Here is a 20,000-nt window from a genome sequence, read left to right on the forward strand (position 1 = left end):
CGTCTCTGGGGGTGTGCCCTCCCGTACCGGACCACCACGCTCCGTCTCTGGGGGTGTGCCCTCCCGTACCGGACCACCACGCTCCGTCTCTGGGGGTGTGCCCTCCCGTACCGGACCACCTCGCTCCGTCTCTGGGGGTGTGCCCTCCCGTACCGGACCACCTCGCTCCCTTAACCATCCGGGGGACGTTCACATATGACACAGCGCACGCTGATTCCTGATATGCACAGCAAACACCTGCTTCTCCATAAGGCAGACTCCCAACACGTCAGCAGATGGCCAGAAGAGTGCGGTAGCGTCGGACACAGTCCAGGGTCCAGGACAGCAGCCTTAGAGACGAAGGAGCTGGTGCTTGGTTGAGTCAGGGATGAGAGTGTGAGAGCTGAGGGAGAGAGTGAGAGAGGGAGAGGGAGAGAGAGAGAGAGAGGGAGAGGGAGAGAGAGAGAGGGAGATCAGCTGTCTCCTCTGCCAGTGCTAGCTACTCCCCTGCTCTGAGTGCTCTCTCTCTCTTTCTCTCTCTCTCTCCTCCACTCTCTCTCTCTCTCTCTCTCTCCTCCACTCTCTCTCCCTCTCTCCTCCACTCTCTCTCTCTCTCTCCTCCTCCTGTCTCTCTCTCTACGTCTGCCTCTCTCCCTATGTCTCTCAAACACTCTCCTTCTGACATTAGTCTATAATGCTCTCTGACCTATATCTGACAGTATGGAAGCATAACCTAAGCCAGATACAAACAGAAGAAACACACACACACACACACACACACACACAGCCACCACACACACATACATATACACACACATACATATACACACACATACAGAGTATACATGTGTCATATAGGCCAGTGTTTATTAATATTTCAGCAGGGCACTGGCACACAATTTTAGACTGAATGACTCAGTGAAAGGCCGTTTGTTTGTGTGTGTGTGTGTGTATGTGTGTGTGTGTGCCTAGGTAGGTGAGTGGGCGCATGTCTGAATGACTGCAAAAATGAAATCACTGAGTAAATTCTGTAAATGTTATTAGCAGTTTGTAAATGTCGGCAGGATGGGGAGGCGAGTTTGGAACAAACTGAATGTGCTGAATGTTTGCACTCTGTAAGTCACTCTGGAAAGAGTGTAGATATAAATACATAACAGTATACATAGTAATGATGGTAATAATGACAGTAATACAGTCTTTTCTCAAAAATCTTTCAATAAAAAATATAGTTGATTTAATTCATCTAATCGTTCAAGGTTGTCAATGGTCGCTCCATATATCTAACGTGATGTGAGATGATTGGAGCTGATTATGCCATCGTACACTGGCACACCCCAGACAGCCCAGAATCAGCAGAACATCACTCCAGAACCACTGACGGAGCTACAGGGCTTGGATGAGAACCCCGCATGATCAGCTTCTGAGAGATGCCGCAACCCCGCCAAGACTCTACACCTTCCTCCCTCTCCTCTCGCTCCACCCGAACCTCCTGGCCAACAGCAGAGAAGCTGGGAATCTGTAGCTCAAAGACAAGCTCCTCAACCCCATCACGACAGCTTCACTCTCAACCCCATCACGACAACTTCACTCTCAACCCCATCACGACAGATTCACTCTCAACCCCATCACGACAACTTCACTCTCAACACCATCACGACAACTTCACTCTCAACCCCATCACGACAGATTCACTCTCAACCCCATCACGACAGATTCACTCTCAACCCCATCACGACAGATTCACTCTCAACCCCATCACGACAACTTCACTCTCAACCCCATCACGACAACTTCACTCTCAACCCCATCACGACAACTTCACTCTCAACCCCATCACGACAGATTCACTCTCAACCCCATCACGACAGATTCACTCTCAACCCCATCACGACAGATTCACTCTCAACCCCATCACGACAACTTCACTCTCAACCCCATCATGACAACTTCACTCTCAACCCCATCACGACAACTTCACTCTCAACACCATCACGACAACTTCACTCTCAACCCCATCACGACAGCTTCACTCTCAACCCCATCACGACAGCTTCACTCTCAACCCCATCACGACAGCTTCACTCTCAATCCCATCACGACAGCTTCACTCTCAACCCCATCACGACAACTTCACTCTCAACCCCATCACGACAACTTCACTCTCAACCCCATCACGACAACTTCACTCTCAACCCCATCACGACAGCTTCACTCTCAACCCCATCACGACAGCTTCACTCTCAACCCCATCACGACAACTTCACTCTCAACCCCATCACGACAACTTCACTCTAAACCCCATCACGACAACTTCACTCTAAACCCCATCACGACAACTTCACTCTAAACCCCATCACGACAACTTCACTCTCAACCCCATCACGACAACTTCACTCTCAACCCCATCACGACAACTTCACTCTCAACCCCATCACGACAACTTCACTCTCAACCCCATCACGACAGATTCACTCTCAACCCCATCACGACAACTTCACTCTCAACCCCATCACGACAACTTCACTCTCAACCCCATCACGACAACTTCACTCTCAACCCCATCACGACAACTTCACTCTCAACCCCATCACGACAGATTCACTCCCACCATCACCTGCCATCCTGGAAGAAGACACCCCATTTCCACACGGTGAGTTGCACAGATCTTCTACAGTGATGGCGTTGGCAGTGTGTTTTTTAGCTTGCCCACAGCATGCCTGTATTCTCTCCAAGTGCTCATCAGAAGCACAACAAACAGGAAGTACACTGTCAGACACTGTACCGTGTCCAACCTGCAGAATGTAAGGTGTGAGTCACAGCTATTGGAGATAGCACACCGTGTTACTAAGTTAGCTCTCCTCAATATTAGACCAGTCACAAATCTCATTTCATTGATGCTTTTAACACCCTCTGCGCAGGAGTTTATACTTGAACTGAAACACGGTTAAGTGAGCGTAATGCCACGACCATATGAATCGAGTCGGCGCCACTAAACTTCAACTTCGTGGATGTCTCTCACGCCAGCATCACAGCTGGAGTTGTGGCTCTGCTCCTTAAACGTTCCTGCGCTTGCTTGACATGCTTGGAGCATCTCTGCATAGTTCCAACAATGATGCCAAAATATTAACAGTAATGATCTACAGGACTCTAAGCAATGCAGATTTGTGCTTTGTGCTAGTAATGTGAACATCCAATGACATCCCAGTGCCAATCCCAGTGTCCATCCCAGTGACATCCCAGTGTCCATCCCAGTGCCCATCCCAGTGACATCCCAGTGTCCATCCCAGTGCCAATCCCAGTGCCAATCCCAGTGTCCATCCCAGTGTCCATCCCAGTGCCCATCCCAGTGCCCATCCCAGTGACATCCCAGTGTCCATCCCAGTGTCCATCCCAGTGCCCATCCCAGTGTCCATCCCAGTGCCCATCCCAGTGTCCATCCCAGTGTCCATCCCAGTGTCCATCCCAGTGCCAATCCCAGTGCCAATCCCAGGGCCAGCTATGCCAAGCTGTGCTGTGCTCGACTCTTTTGGTCTGTCTCAGCAGGCGGCTGGCACCCACAGTCATGGTCGCACTCCGAATTTGTTTATCTCATCATATCAGCCATCTTACGGACAAAGATGGTCAGATCATCACTGTGAGTTTGTTGATATGTGAGCCGTGCTACAACTCTGTTTGGACTGTTCGTGAGAGACGTGTGCATGGCACCACACATCTGGGTCCGTTCATGCTCTGCTGGTGATTCAGCTCAAACTTTGTGAGTGTTATGGATGAGATTAATTTAAAGCAAGAACCATTTCATGCCACCAGGAACCAAAACAGAGAAAAGCTACCACAGTTCAAATAATGCAACAGAGAGAATGTGGCATGGCTGGCTGCAGCTGGCGTTCTCTGTGAAAACGTATTAACAGAGAAATCTTCAAAGATGAACCGCATGATTACATTAGAAAAGCATACAAAGCAAGACAATGCCCTTTCACCAATAACATTAACAACAGCAAAATACTCTTTGTATTGACAAACAGGAAATACGCTAACACAACTAACATTTTAACAATGACACAGTGCTTCACTTCAGACGATCTCAAACATAAACACACAGCTAATACAGGTCTGCTCACAGTAAAGAGCACAAAGATACGTGCTCTTCATCTCATACACTCATTTTCTCCTAAAAGAAACTGCCTCTCCATGAACTATGTCTTGGGAAGAGACACTGGTATGAAAATATTAGAACTGGTGGCTTCGCTGACTTCAAAGAGCATAACGGATATGTTCATCCCTTTAGCCCATGAAAAATACAGAGAGAAATGAGGTCAAACTGTATCTACGTCCGTCTTCACATCAGCAGCACTTACACTGAGTAAACAGGGTGAAGATCATGGTCTATTACATAAAAACAAATGTTCATGACCCTGACGGATTACCAGGAACAGGACGCATTCAGTGGCCACAGGAGAGCAATGCTTAGATCCCAGGGTGTAATGCACAAATTACATTAGGCTGGATCCAGACGCGCATGCTTACATTTAGACTAAAAGATAAAAGGGTCATGACGGACCTGCTTTCTGCGTTTTCCCGGTTTGAGGCTTTAGGACGCCCAGGGACTAGAGACTGTTGGAATAGCAAAGGTCTTGGCGTGTATTTCATGAAGCAGAATCACTTAGCTAAGAACAGTAAGACAAAAGTGACCTCGGATTAACAGTAAGAACATTTGAGGACATTTCTTAAGAATTTAGTAAATCACCTCCGTGGCCAGATCCACTTCGTACTGTTTAGATTAGATAAATATAAGGCATGTATCATTCATGTGAATACAAATCCAGTTTTTGTGCTGTGTAAACCACATACGTATAATCTGGGACCCTGTCTACGTTAGGCTGTGCACACCAGGACACGTGCGTCTTCTCCTCACTATCGGTCCATGTAAGACACGTTGCCTTGGCCATATAGGTTTTCGTTGCCTGATTCATGCTCTCAGAGGGTGTGGTCTGAGGCTCTGGACAGACTGTTTTGATGCAAATCTGGATTTTGTTCCAGAGCTGGACATAATCCCAGATCACTGACGTCAGAGGGATCTTGGAATGAGGCACTTCACTCTGTGCCTCTCTGAGAGACACATACACAGGCAAGAACATCGCAGAGATACTGTAATATGTCAGAGTTTCATTTACACGGTGAGACAGAGCACAAGGGAGAGAGAGGACACTGCATAACAGAGCTCTTCAGGTCACACAGACCACACATGAGCGCAAAGGCTGAGAAAATATCAGCTTATTATAAACAATGTGTAGCGCTCTACTGCCGTTGTTGCAATGTCACGAGTGGGCTCTGCTGCCATCTACAGGTCAATCACAGTACTTGTCCTTACATGACACCTGCAGCACTTATCTGAACTTTCCTTCTAGCAGCTGCAGCAGGTGTCAACATCATCCTTTAATACTAGTGCAGCCCAGGTTCATGTTCCACTCTCACGCCTGCACGTGGACCGGTCCAGCCTCTGCGCTGAGCTAGCCATGGACCAATCAGGTGGCAGCACATTGTGCTGACCTAGCCATGGACCAATCAGGTGGCAGCACATTGTGCTGACCTAGCCATGGACCAATCAGGTGGCAGCACATTGTGCTGACCTAGCCATAGACCAATCAGGAGGCAGCACACTGCTTACACTGGCTGAATCCCAGTACTGACTGGAATGGAATCAGGGCACCATGTGAAAACTGGCACATTTTATAATTTTATTGATTTCTTTCCAGACAAAACTGAAATGCGTTCAGTGCCATAACTAAAATATTTAGGGGCTCACACACCAAAATGGAAACAGCAACAACAAAAAAAACAAGACAAGACAAAAAACAGCACTCAAATCATCACTCAAACCATCACTCAAACCAGTGATTTCACATCTCACTGGGCTCTGAACACACTGGACATGTTTCATGATAATTCTTCTCTTTTCTTGTCAAGTGATAAAAATAAACATGTATAATAGTACAATTATATACAGCAGCATTATCACCAAAAAGGGCCTTTGGACACAATTAATTCAGCGTTTGCTGTCCTGAGCACGCAGGCTCTGACAAGCCCAGGAAGAGAGTGTGTGAGGCGACAGTGCAGCTCCAGACTCCTTCCAGAAATAACACACAGGCTGGAAACCCACTGACAGCCGGACAAAATGGCATTCCAGTTAATAATCCCAGAAAAACCCCACACATGGATATGACTCAAGCTGCCAGACCACGTCAGAAAACCAGTCTACAGAGCAGATACTTGACCTTTCACACCCTCTCTCTCTCTCTCCCTCTCTCTCCCTCTCTCTCCCTCTCCATCTCTCCTTCACTTTTTCATTTGAGAAGGATATGAGAGTGTTGAGTAAAGAAAAATCGATGTTGGACACCTGGAGTCTGAGGAAGGAAAGAGTACAGAAGAGATCAATCACAGCATGGAATATACAGACCTGGAATATGAGAGAAACACACCACGGGAAAGAGGTGGAAAAAAGACCGAGTGAGAGTAAAAGAGTGAGAGAGTAAGACAGAGTGAGAGTAAAACAGAGTGAGAGAGTAAGACAGAGTGAGAGAGTAAGACAGCATCAGAGAGTAAGACAGAGTCAGAGAAAGTGAAAAACAGCTCAACTTTTAAACAATACTGTACTATTCATTGGCAATACTGCATGTGAAATACTTAACCAACAAAGTTTTGAACTGAATTAAGAAAGCAAAAAAAGAAAGGGTTTGTGTGTGTGTGTGTGTGTGTGTGTGTGTGTGTGTGTGTGTGTGTGTGCGTGTGTGCGTGCGTGCGTGCGTGCGTGCGTGCGTGCGTGCGTGCGTGCGTGCGTGCGTGTGTGTGCGTGTGTCAATCAGGACTCCTGGTTGGCTCATAGTTGGTGGCTGTAAGAGTGAGATGGGGCCAGTGTGTCAGCTAATCTGATGAGGGTTACAGGTACAATAAACTGAGGTATTCCAGGCCAGGCTAGCAGGGAGAAGAGGTTAATCCCACCTTTACATGTCCTACCTGTCTCACCGTACAGACCTGCCTACGACCCCCAACACCACTCGCTCAACACACTCATGACCCTGTGTGTATAAGACAACCGTACGTGTGTCCCTCTGTAGACCTGCTCTCAGTACCAACCCTAGCGGGGCTTAAAGCCTGCAGCTTGGAGAGCCCAGATTCAGATCTCTCCCAAAGTCGCCTTCAGCAAAGGTATTTCCATCTACCGCTACTGCCACTGCATAGGTGTGTGTGTGTGTGTCTGTGTGTGTGTGTGTGTGTGTGTGTGTGTGTGTGCCAAGGAGGTGCTGAGATGGGCTATAAAGCTATACCTATATGGTTACTAACATTAAACTCCAATCCAACTCCAAGACTGCACGAGATGCAGGTAATAGAGATACAACCAATACTTACACAGGTGTGTGTGTGTATGTGTGTGTGTGTGTGTGTGTGTGTGTGTGTGTGTGTGTGTGTGTGTGTGTGTGTTGTGTGTATTACCACATGAAGTTGGCAGGAAGTTTGAAAGCCTACAGTATAATTTACATAATCAGAATGCACACCCAGGAGAAGAGACAGGCGTGTGGCTTAGAAGGACACTTCACTCTGTAGCCACACCGTTCACTTTACACTCCGTTCACCATTAGATGAGATCACACTGTTCACTCTATGCTCCATTCACTATTAGATGAAATTACACTGTTCACTCTATGCTCTGTTCACCATTAGATGAGATTACACTGTTCACTCTATGCTCCATTCACTATTAGATGAAATTACACTGTTCACTCTATGCTCTGTTCACCATTAGATGAGATTACACTGTTCACTCTATGCTCCATTCACTATTAGATGAAATTACACTGTTCACTCTATGCTCTGTTCACCATTAGATGAGATTACACTGTTCACTCTATGCTCCATTCACTATTAGATGAAATTACACTGTTCACTCTATGCTTTGTTCACCATTAGATGAGATCACACTGTTCACTCTATGCTCCATTCACTATTAGATGAGATCACACTGTTCACTCTCTCCACACCGTTAGCCGCATTACCATCCTGGGCTTCAGCATTATAATAAGCGCTTGTCTGAGCTGGAACAGAGTCTGTCTGGTCTTTGTAATCCAGGCCAGAACAAAGGCCCATCAGTGGGGCTGGGTCAGCCCATTATCCGCTCATTCACAACCCTCCTGTGTGCCATAAGCACATAAGGACGTAACAGATCAGAAGACCACACAAATCATTCAAACCAAACACCATTCAAACCGAACACCATTCAAACCAAACACCATTCAAACCGAACACCATTCAAACCGAACACCATTCCAACTGAGCACCATTCAAGCTGAGCACCATTCAAGCTGAGCTCACTTATCACTCACACTATGACCAGAGGAAAGCAAAAGCCCCTGGGCACTGCTCTCCAAAGTCTTCACGTGTAGTGAGGTGGGTGGTCATCTCACACAGACTCTGGCACATTGTTTAGCCATTTCAGCAGCGGCCAGTACTCTGGGAATAACCGCTGTTTAACACTGGGAGCAAATAGGATCTAACAGACCTTAACTGACCCGCACGTCTGAAAACCAAAATGCAAAAAAAAAACAAAAAAGAAAACCAGTGCAAAAGCACCAGGAGTCATTTTTGGAAAGATTTACCAACACAGTTAAAGCCAAAACTACAGGGACTACGTTTTAGCGATTAGTGATCTAAATCCCAAATGCCCTCCAAAACGGTGCATAAACTGAAATTTAAAAGTGTGCAATGTCGATCATGAGCATTTGTTGCTATGGATACACTGGAGCACGAAAGGACAACATGTGCAAAAGTGCAGGATGAGCTTCAGGTGACCTCAGATGACCAAGGGTGACCTCAAACGATTGTACAACAGTACTAATCATGTCCCTGTAGTGACAGTGAAAATGGATCAGGGTGGACAGAGAGTGACGGAGTCACCCGACACTAAACACGCCCATCTGAAATATGAGAGTTCTTATGTCTACAGGAAATACCCCACATAAGGCAAAACTCCATTCTCATGGAGAAAAAGAAAAAATTGTACTTCCTGCTAAATGAAATTGTATGACTTTGTCCACAGAGTTCTGTAAACCACTATGTATTTACGACACAGGGTTCTGTAGGGTACCGTGTATTTATCACAGAGTTCTGTAAACCACTATGTATTTACGACACAGGGTTCTGTAGGGTACCGTGTATTTATCACAGAGTTCTGTAAACCACTATGTATTTACGACACAGGGTTCTGTAGGGTACCGTGTATTTATCACAGAGTTCTGTAAACCACTATGTATTTACGACACAGGGTTCTGTAGGGTACCGTGTATTTATCACAGAGTTCTGTAAACCACTATGTATTTACGACACAGGGTTCTGTAGGGTACCGTGTATTTATCACAGAGTTCTGTAAACCACTATGTATTTACGACACAGGGTTCTGTAGGGTACCGTGTATTTATCACAGAGTTCTGTAAACCACTATGTATTTACGACACAGGGTTCTGTAGGGTACCGTGTATTTATCACAGAGTTCTGTAAACCACTATGTATTTACGACACAGGGTTCTGTAGGGTACCGTGTATTTATCACAGAGTTCTGTAAACCACTATGTATTTACGACACAGGGTTCTGTAGGGTACCGTGTATTTATCACAGAGTTCTGTAAACCACTATGTATTTACGACACAGGGTTCTGTAGGGTACCGTGTATTTATCACAGAGTTCTGTAAACCACTATGTATTTACGACACAGGGTTCTGTAGGGTACCGTGTATTTATCACAGAGTTCTGTAAACCACTATGTATTTACGACACAGGGTTCTGTAGGGTACCGTGTATTTATCACAGAGTTCTGTAGATTCGCCCTGGGGGAATAAGGTCAAATGATCACCTTTAAACACCTTTCAGCTCAATAAGGTCTCAATCACACTGAGCATGCAAAGTTTTTACATTCACCACAGGCCTAGGCCAGTGCAGAAGATAGACAGAAAAAAGAGAAGAAAAAGCAAACAGAATAAAGAATAAATAAAGAAAAGCTGGCAGCAAGTTTCAAAGAACAGCAGCTCCACCCATACTGGTCTCCATCTCTTCCTCCACTAATAGCGTCAAGGAAGTCACACAAATTTTCCACAATACATAAACTAAAATAAGGTGTGATGGGTTTTCCAGCAGCTGGCTGAAGGAACATCTCAACCATCTCCAAGTCTCTGCACCATCTCGCTAGAGAATCGCAAGATCCATAATACAATGATGTGACCAAGACATCAGATGAGCAGCTACTTAAAACACTTTAGCTGAATCGCGGATTGAAGGCTGTGCAGAAATTACATCTCCCCAAGCAAAGATGGAAAATGCGTGGAAAATTCATTTTCCTCTCTAAAGCATCTTTTCCAGAGACATTTTCCAAAGCTTAGCATTAAATGGAGTCATTTGTGGCCAGTGATCTTTGCCATGGAAACAAACTTCCAATTCCATGACGTCTCAGTTATTAAATAAAAGAACAATGACTGTTAAATTAAAACATGATGTGAAATCACAAGTATCTTTACAGCGTGCACGTTAAAAACACTTAGTGATGTTGGCTAAATGCAGACAGCCTCCTTAAAAGAGATCAGAGCTTTTCTTTTCAAGCTTTCACACAGTTCTCCTGGCCGCCAGAGACACATTTAGTCTGCAGTCGTGTTGTTTATAGCTTAATACAGCACAAAGATCCAGGTCCTCTCTGTGTGAAGAGAGTGGTGTGAACATCTTGCCCATCCATGGGTATCAGCTCTGTCCAATCACAAGCCCTGTTCATCCTGGGTCAGGCAGGATCAGGGGGACTGGGATAGGGGCGTAATGAAGACTGGTACCTTCATTATCTCTGTGTGGATGTTATTATTGATCGATTCTCCATGGCGTAGTTAGACAAGGCAGACCAGCCTGTAGCTGATGTTGACATACATGGATAACGTGTTTCTCTTTGGGGAGGAAGGAAATATACTTGTGCTTTAATTCATGTGTTCAAACTCCATATGAAATCACATCATTTCAGAAAAGGGTCAAGTCGTCCAGTTCACCTCTAAGAATTACAAAGTCAGATTCCTAAAGCTAACAGTTATTCTGTTTTGACCCTTGGTTATCTAAGTGATGTCTATCCTGTCAGAGATCGAACGATCCTCTCATTTGCCCATGGCCTTTATCCGGCCCACAGGACAAAGCAGACACTCAAGCTGCCCTCATCCATAATGAATGGATCCAAACATCTAACCAGCAGGTGTGATCTGCTCCCCACAACCTACAGGATCCACACTAGAACAGGAACGCTTATTACTGATAAAGCAGCAGATGATGCACCTTGGGGTGTAATGATGAGGGGTGTGATGATGAGGGGTGTGATGATGAGGGGTGTGATGTTGAGGGGTGTGATGTTGAGGGGTGTGATGATGAGGGGTGTGATGATGAGGGGTGTGATGATGAGGGGTGTGATGATGAGGGGTGTGATGTTGAGGGGTGTGATGTTGAGGGGTGTGATGATGAGGGGTGTGATGTTGAGGGGTGTGATGATGAGGGGTGTGATGATGAGGGGTGTGATGATGAGGGGTGTGATGATGAGGGGTGTGATGATGAGGGGTGTGATGATGAGAGGTGTGATGATGAGGGGTGTGATGATGAGGGGTGTGATGATGAGGGGTGTGATGTTGAGGGGTGTGATGATGAGGGGTGTGATTCTATTGCTATCTTCATGCGTAGACTGAAGACTCACCTGTTTGTTGAGTTCTTACCAGAACACTAACTCAGCTGATACCACTTGCAGTGTTCTTAAATTGTATGTCTGTCTATGGTTATTTGTGCTTCTTGGCAAATGCCTAACTTGCAAAACACTAGGTAATGATACTGACTCCTGTAGTTTAGTAGTAGTCTGACTCAATGGTATCTTGAATTCTGGCCTATCTGTACTATTTCCTAGGATGTATTCTGTGATCAGAAGCAAAGCACTTTGTAAGTCGCTCTGGATAAGAGCGTCTGCTAAATGCCGTAAATGTAAATGTGATGATGAGGGGTGTGATGATGAGGGGTGTGATGATGAGGGGTGTGATGATGAGGGGTGTGATTCTATTGCTATCTTCAAGCGTAGACTGAAGACTCACCTGTTTGTTGAGTTCTTACCAGAACACTAACTCAGCTGATACCACTTGCAGTGTTCTTAAATTGTATGTCTGTCTATGGTTATTTGTGCTTCTTGGCAAATGCCTAACTCGCAAAACACTAGGTAATGATACTGACTCCTGTAGTTTAGTAGTAGTCTGACTCAATGGTATCTTGAATTCTGGCCTATCTGTACTATTTCCTAGGATGTATTCTGTGATCAGAAGCAAAGCACTTTGTAAGTCGCTCTGGATAAGAGCGTCTGCTAAATGCCGTAAATGTAAATGTGATGATGAGGGGTGTGATGATGAGGGGTGTGATGATGAGGGGTGTGATGATGAGGGGTGTGATGTTGAGGGGTTTGATGTTGAAGGGTGTGATGATGAGGGGTGTGATGATGAGGGGGGTGATGATGAGGGGTGTGTGATGATGAGGGGTGTGTGATGATGAGGGGTGTGATGTTGAGGGGTGTGATGTTGAGGGGTGTGATGTTGAGGGGTGTGATGTTGAAGGGTGTGATATTGAGGGGTGTGATGATGAGGGGGGTGTGATGATGAGGTGTGTGATGATGAGGGGTGTGATGTTGAGGGGTGTGATGTTGAGGGGTGTGATGTTGAGGGGTGTGATGTTGAGGGGTGTGATGTTGAGGGGTGTGATGTTGAGGGGTGTGATGTTGAGGGGTGTGATGATGAGGGGTGTGATGATGAGGGGTGTGATGATGAGGGGTGTGATGATGAGGGGTGTGATTTTGACGGGTGGTTCTATAACACATGGTTTCTAATCACTGCATCCAGTGATTAAAGTACGAGTAGAATTTTAATGAACTGAAATAGAAATGTAAATTGACTTTCTGCGTGTGTAATATTCATACAATATTGTACTGATTGTAATCGTTACATTATCGTTACATTATATTGTATTCACGAAAAATGAAATCGCTGCCTTACAAATTAAAATGGTATCTTACTATTATAATATTATAATATTCAATTACATTAGGGCTAATGTGCTCTAAGCAGACCATTACTACACTGATGAAGTAATATTATCACACACTTTACATCATTGCAAACAGAGGACTAGGGTCTATGGGGGTGTACAAATGTGATTAGCGAAGTATGTTATTTTAAGCAAAAAAAAAAGTGAATACTACATATTGAAACTATTTTACTGTTTTTTGTTGCAAAGATCTATCAAAAAATAACAAAGAGGTCGCAAAACATATTTACTGGAAATCGCTTCTTGCATCAGGCTATAAAACATGTTTATATGAATAGTACATATATATAACATGTTTGCATGACTAGCACATGTATAATACATGTATAAAACATTTATGCTATGCATAGTTCCTCCATACAGTATCAAATAAAGTCAGTTGCAGTTCTGAGTAGTTTTTTAAATATATAGTTTAACTCTATTAACCTAAATAACTGCTCTAGCATTCTTAACATTTCAGGCGGTCAACAAGGCCCTTCTGAAGCTTCAGATGTCCAGTGGTATGTGTATATAAACATTTTTATCCCTCTGCCTGGTGTACGAAGCACTACTGGGAAGGTAACTGATAGCAGTGCGAGGGTCTGATTCACACACACTCAAGTCTCTGGACATGCTAGTATGTATGTGAGTATGCTGTGCAAGGCTACACTAGCAGAAATCATGTTATGTTATAATCAAGTCGTTCATTAGAGGTCTGATTTACACGGTTCACCCCTCTGCAGTCATGGTGAGGCTAATCCAGTAGGAATGTCTGTGTTGCTGGGATCCACGTATGAGAGCTGGAGGTCCAGGCGAATCCAGCCAAATGCAGCCTGGTCAAGCTCACACACAGTGTACGTTACTACAAACTGAATGTGCAGTAACGTCTGTTGTGCTGTTGTCACGCTGCCCCTGACTGGTGGAGTTATTCTACAGTCGTGTGGGTGCAACCGTGAGTCGGACTCTGATTCACACACTCTCACTCACAAATTCTGATGCACACACACACACACACACGCACACACACACTGCACAAATCTATCTGACCCACAAGCAGTCTGTGCCACTTTCAAAGGCCCATTTACAGTCCAATCTGAACAAGTGACCTTCTCAACAGTCCACTGCGCTGAGCAGCTCCAGCAGAGAACACACACCACATTAATGCCAGTGTGAGTAAACCTGTCATGACAAGTTGAGCCCATTTGCACATTTTTCTGTTCGTTGATTAAATTCTAGCTATCGAAAGCTTCAGATCTAGATCGCTAAGCCAAATTGAAAGTACATCGAAAGGGAATGTTCGAAGTCTAATCCACAGCCCGCGGGTAACTATGGCAACATCAGTTAGACACTCTGACACTAATGCACTCAGATCTATTACTAACTGAACATTGAACTGATTAAAAGTCCCACAGATCTCAGGTCAGCCGCACCACTGAAAATCTGCTTCTCAGCCAGTGGAAACAGGGAAATGTGATCTTCACAATAATCACACATCAGATAGAGATACTGCACTAAGACACAGGTAGATATCGATATGAAAAGCAGGGTCTGATCAGCAGGGTCTGATCAGCAGAGTCTGATCAACAGGACTGATACCTCTTCCTCTTATCAAGCAGTTCTTTGACCTCCATCTTTATATAACTACATTAGATATTAAACTATGCTAAAACCACACCTAATCCAGAGAAGTATATTCTATAATAATTATTCTAATGAGATAGATTAGAATAAATAACTGATAGAACTGCTTCACCAGAGGGTGACTGAGGTGGCCAAATACCATTTTCATTTGCACCTGATGCACACACACAGGCAAAAAGACTGTAGATGTGTTAAGTACAACAAGACTAGACGAAGTGGGACTAGTTCAAAAGACATATGTTATATATATTAAAAGTTATAATAAAAATACCCTAGGTGCATAAAAGTAATTCTGTCAGATAAACAATAACACTAAAAGGACAGTACCACCACATATTACAATCAGGTTAATAAACTTTTAGCGGCGAGAGTGAACGACACCAACCCCAGTGTGAGTAACTGGTGTAACAGGAGGAGTCGGTGTAACGGTGGCGATTCCTGTGCCGTGTTTTCCTACCGTGGCTGCAGGTGTCAGCGTCGCGCCAGCATTTTATTTAGTAACGACACCAGATATTGGGCGGAGTTCGACTTTGATTCGGGTATTAATCACTTAGCAGGATGTAAAGTTGTGATTCAGTACAAAATAAATGTGAGTAACGGACTTTGAGACTTAACAGACGTCCACGCTCCATTTATGGCGTCTGTTTGACGGTCGTTGGAGCCGGTTGGGTTGTGTAACATTTCAGTGTTTGGGTAACGTACGTGCGCAAAAGTGGCAGGAATCACACCAGAGCAGACATTTTGGTTATAGAGTTAGTTTCCGACGAATGCAGACATGGAAAATGGTCTTACCACAAGCACCGAGTTCCTGACCACCTCGGAGACGCTCTGGCGCAACTCGGCGGCCGTGCCCGGTTTGGCCAGCGCGCGCGTGAACTTCCTCGTGTCCGGCTGGCTGCTTGAAGTCATCGCTGCGCTCGCGACCCCCCTTTGCAGTCTACGCCACACTTCACTTCTCAGTCCAGAGTTGCAGTGTTTGTTTCCGCTGCTGGGAAGCGCAGTAAATGGTGCATAAACGGTTTAGATGCTGTATAACCGAGCCGTTCCCGTTAGTCTGCTGTACCGCTGTCGGTTCAGGTCCCCGCTGAGTGTGTTTTCTCCGTGCCAGCCTCCGCCGCGCCGAGCGCAGACTGCGTGGAGCGGCTCGAATAGTTACGCCTTCTCAATGTGCACATCTCTAATCTCGCTGTTCGGCTCCCTGAGACACGGAGAGATTCACAGCTCACAGTCTGAGCTTCGCACCAGCTGTTTGGTTCAGGATATTTAAACTATCTACTTTGTTTACGCTTTGGGAGCGCTAAAATAAGATTCATGTTTTGTGCAATGAGACTAAATTAAGACTGACAGTAGCCGGTCTGTTCTTGGACATTCAAAACAGGATACGTCAGTACTTACTGAGATTAAAAATCCCTGCAAGCGACGTTGAAAAGTTAACCTGAGCCAGTTATTCTGTGGCCTGCTGTGTCACGCGACTAGACGTCCTGCACGTGCCGCAGGTTACAACGTTGCACGTCACGTGAGTAAACAAGCTCTTCCACTCGGCGCGTGAAAGGGATCCAGTGGCAAAGCGTTCTTTATTAAAATGCAGCGTTAACATAACATTACAGTTTTGCAACCTCATACAAATCACATATTTCCAAGAGTACAACAGAGCAGTCCCGTGGTCTGCTACGAGGGCCGCAGGAACGCCCGGGCATAACAACACTACACGTAAAGAGCTGCTCCATATACAAAAACCCACCGACGTTTTGAAACACACAGAAGTAGTGGGACTCGCCCCATCAAAGTTAGACTTGTGCTCTTGAAAATACTTGTAATACATGCAACAGTCAGCCAGGCCAGGAACAGCGTTCGTTGTGGGAACCATGGCAGCTTGAGAAAATTGTCTAATTTAGCTGTTTTACTTTTCAAAGCATTACTGGATAACTTGATCTTGGAGCTGTGTGGAGTGCAAATCTAGTGGACAAAGATAAACAACCTCTTGTTTCTCTAAACAGCGTTGTGTGCCTCTAAACAGCGTCTTGTGCTTCAGACTGTTCAAAGCGTTCTGTGTGGCTTGACCTCTAACCGTGACCTCTAACCTTTAGCCTGTCCAGTTTTGTTTCTCCAGAACAGACAAATTCACTGTGCAACAATGTGTCCAGTGCATGCCTACGTGGAAACAAACACACATACAGAACGAACATGTTCACACACAGACACTAGTACATTACTGCAAAGACACAAGAACACAGATCTCTCTCTCTCTCTTCCTCTCACACACACCAACCATCCATGCAGGTCCCTGTTGAGCGATTAAATAAATCATGATGATTTAGAGGACTGAAAGATGTAGAGGACTGAATTCAGTGCTAGTTTGTGTCTCCATACCAGGCCAGAAGAGAGTGAGGTGTGGTTGCTGGGTTTGGTATTCACTTTGGATCCTGCTGTATCTCCTCAACATCTCCCCAACATCTCCCCAACATCTCCCCATTGTCTCACGTGCAGTTACAGTATGTCTCGTCACCACAGTCGTCTCACCAGAGAAAACCGCTGGCTCGCTCTGATCTTCTGCCCACTGACTTCAATTATGCCCACCAGAACAAGGAGATTGTCATCCATGATTTCACACACGCACACACACACACACACACGCACGCACGCACACACACACACACATACGGCCTTCCCATTCTCCAGCTTGATGCAGGGCATGATATGAGTGCTGGTTCCTGGATGTTCAGACGTGATGAGATGTCACAGAGAGCTCGAGCACCTGAGGTGGTGTTAAGACGCCAGCGTTGCTCATTCATAACTCTTATCACGATGTGCTCTTCCTTACTGATTACAATATTTATAAAATATTATAAAGAAGATTTGTACTTTGATTAAACTTTTTCCCCTGTTTGGAGATCATAATTATATTATGGTCAAAAGAGAAATAATATTTGACTATTCCTACATTTAAAAGTGCAACACGTAAAATAGCCATAAAGATTTGAACATACAAACAAATACAAGACAAAGGAGTCAGACCCAACAGCAACAGGAGACCAAAGGCCTTCTCTCCAGCTGACTGAGACTTCTATTCCACCTCCACACTCAGCAGACTGGGACTTGTAGTCCACCTCCAGTCAGCAGACTGGGATTTGTAGTCCACCTCCACAGTCAGTTGAATAAGGTTTGTGGTTTATGAGGAAGAATGTCCAGACAGTTGTATCCTGAAAGCCCGGTGTGCTGGTCTAAATGCTGACCAATGAAAGATAAGTGTGCTTTTGACAACATAGGGTCACAACTCAGAAGGTGCAGTCGCTGGGGTCAGAGGTGAAGCCAGAGGTCATGCCCCCTCGTCCACGCAGGTATACGGCGGAGGCTGATTTGGGTCTACTGGGGTCGGGCTGTCCTAGTCTCCCTGGGCAGGTGTTATTGTTCACTTCACCGTCGAGAGGGTCCGTGATGACCCAGGTCGCTGGCCGCAACTTCTTGAGGGCGTAGGGCGTCTTCACACGCTTGCGGATGCGGTCGGCTGATGCCTCCTTGGCGTCTCCGTCTGAGCGTCCACCTGGGGGAGAGAGGGGACAGGTGCCCAGGGGGACGTGACTCCTCAACTTTAACAAAAGAAGAAGGTCCTCAGACACGTGTGTCCACTGAAATCAGGGACCAAAATGAAGAGGCTCGTGAAAGCCTATGAGACATGAGACAGTGACATGAGACAGTAACGGTTTAAAATACATATGTAGGACAGCTGTGTTCTATTACACTTTCAAAATGTAGTGAAAACCATTTCAAAAAGTGACTCTAGTGTCAATTACACCTCTCTGTGTGTGTGTGTGTGTGTGTGTGTGTGTGTGTGTGTGTGTGTGTGTGTGTGTGTGTGTATGTATGGAGGTGTGCTTTACTATTAGACCAAGATCAGCACAGCCAGACAGAACTGAATATTCAATATTCTTGTGATATTTCTATCATTACGTATATATTACAAAGAAACCTGAAACACAGACAATAAAGAGGAGTTCAAGGAATACGTCATTGGATATGGCGGAAACATTTTCAACAGTACAATACATCTCAGTGGGTAGGACAGATATAAACAGGAAGACTAATTCCTTTAATCATAGACCAGAAACTCCAGTCAGCCTTTAAAGGATTGTTCTCTCACATGAATGCTATCTTCAGCATCATTAATCACACTGACGATGAGATGAACGGACATGTTCTGACACGTTTAAACCACTAGGGGGCACACGTGCAGACGCTCAGCATGGTGAACACACCATGGAAGCGCTGTGTCATGACATAAGTGTCTGGGCATCTGCGTACAAGTGGGAAAGAAGGATTTCACAATGTGTGTGTGTGTGTGTGTGTGTGTGTGTGTGTGTGTGTGTGTGTGTGTGTGTGTGTGTGTGTGTGTGTGTGTCTAATTATAACAATAATGTGACAATGTCTGGTGGCATCCCAGTTTTGTGTGTATATCTTTTGTGTATTTGTAAGTGTCTTTTGTGTATTTGTAAGTGTCTTTTGTGTATTTGTAAGTGTGTGTGTGTCTTACGTAAGTGCCTCGTGTATCTCCACACCACTTCACACCATCCGTCAGTGCTTGGACTTACCCCTAGAGGGCAGCGTGGTGATGGACAGGTCCAGTGAGTTTGGTCTCTCGGGTCTGCGACCACGGTTCTGTCTGAGCAGGGCCTCTCCTTGGGTCAGGGGCGCAGGCTGTGCCGTGGCCCCTACCTGGTTCTGGGCCTCCGCCCGGGGGCCCGCCAGAGCTGGAGCGGGGCAGGGAGGGGGGCCAGGAGGAGGCTCCACTCCCGAGGAGGAGAGGGCGTCTCCGGAAGGGGCGGGGCTTTCACTGCCCTCCCCCCCCGCCTCTTGGTTCCCGCCGTCGCCCTCGCCCTCCGCGGCGTTGTTGTTGCTGTTGTTGATGTTGGCGTTGTCCGGCTGCGTGTCTCTGTGGAGCAGGGGTTCCTGCTCGTCTGGGCTGGTGGTCAGGAGGCCGAAGGTCATGTCATCCGCACCGCTCGCCCCCCCTTGTGGCACACGGCTCGCCCCCGCGGCGATGGAGGCACCTGTATTGTTAGTGAGCGTAACTGGGCGGGGCTCGGACGCCGGGGCCTTCGCTCTGACCACGCCCACCTCGGCTTTCTTCAGGTTGCTCTTGCCGAGCTTTCCGAACTTCAGCCTCAGAGACGAAGAGGAGGAAGAGGAGGCCGACTTCCCGGCGGGCTTGGCGTGGAGGCTCAGGCTGCTGGGCCGTTTCGGCACGTTCTGCTGCTTGGGTAGGACGGCG

At 46.0% G+C, this 20,000-nt stretch overlaps 2 protein-coding genes across 2 annotated transcripts in view; both read right to left on the reverse strand.

Annotated features, from left to right (window-relative positions):
- dock9b (dedicator of cytokinesis 9b) overlaps positions 1–16,178 on the reverse strand; it is a 65,078-nt gene extending 48,900 nt beyond the window's left edge. The window contains 2 exon segments of the mRNA XM_077015912.1: positions 1–382; positions 15,527–16,178. The exon segment at positions 1–382 is cut by the window's left edge and continues 442 nt beyond it. The gene's annotated coding sequence lies outside the window, so the exon portion shown is untranslated.
- Positions 16,179–16,279: 101 nt separating this feature from the next.
- Positions 16,280–20,000, reverse strand: part of bmpr2a (bone morphogenetic protein receptor, type II a (serine/threonine kinase)) — a 28,144-nt gene continuing 24,423 nt past the window's right edge. The window contains exons 12-13 of the mRNA XM_077015911.1: positions 19,321–20,000; positions 16,280–18,275 (exon numbers count right to left, since the gene is read on the reverse strand). The exon at positions 19,321–20,000 is cut by the window's right edge and continues 513 nt beyond it. Coding sequence (XP_076872026.1) covers positions 18,010–18,275; positions 19,321–20,000 — 946 coding nt within the window. The 3' untranslated portion in view covers positions 16,280–18,009. The remainder of the gene's footprint in view (positions 18,276–19,320) is intronic.

This window comes from Brachyhypopomus gauderio, chromosome 8, assembly GCF_052324685.1.
Source record: "Brachyhypopomus gauderio isolate BG-103 chromosome 8, BGAUD_0.2, whole genome shotgun sequence".
Classification (NCBI taxonomy): domain Eukaryota; kingdom Metazoa; phylum Chordata; class Actinopteri; order Gymnotiformes; family Hypopomidae; genus Brachyhypopomus; species Brachyhypopomus gauderio.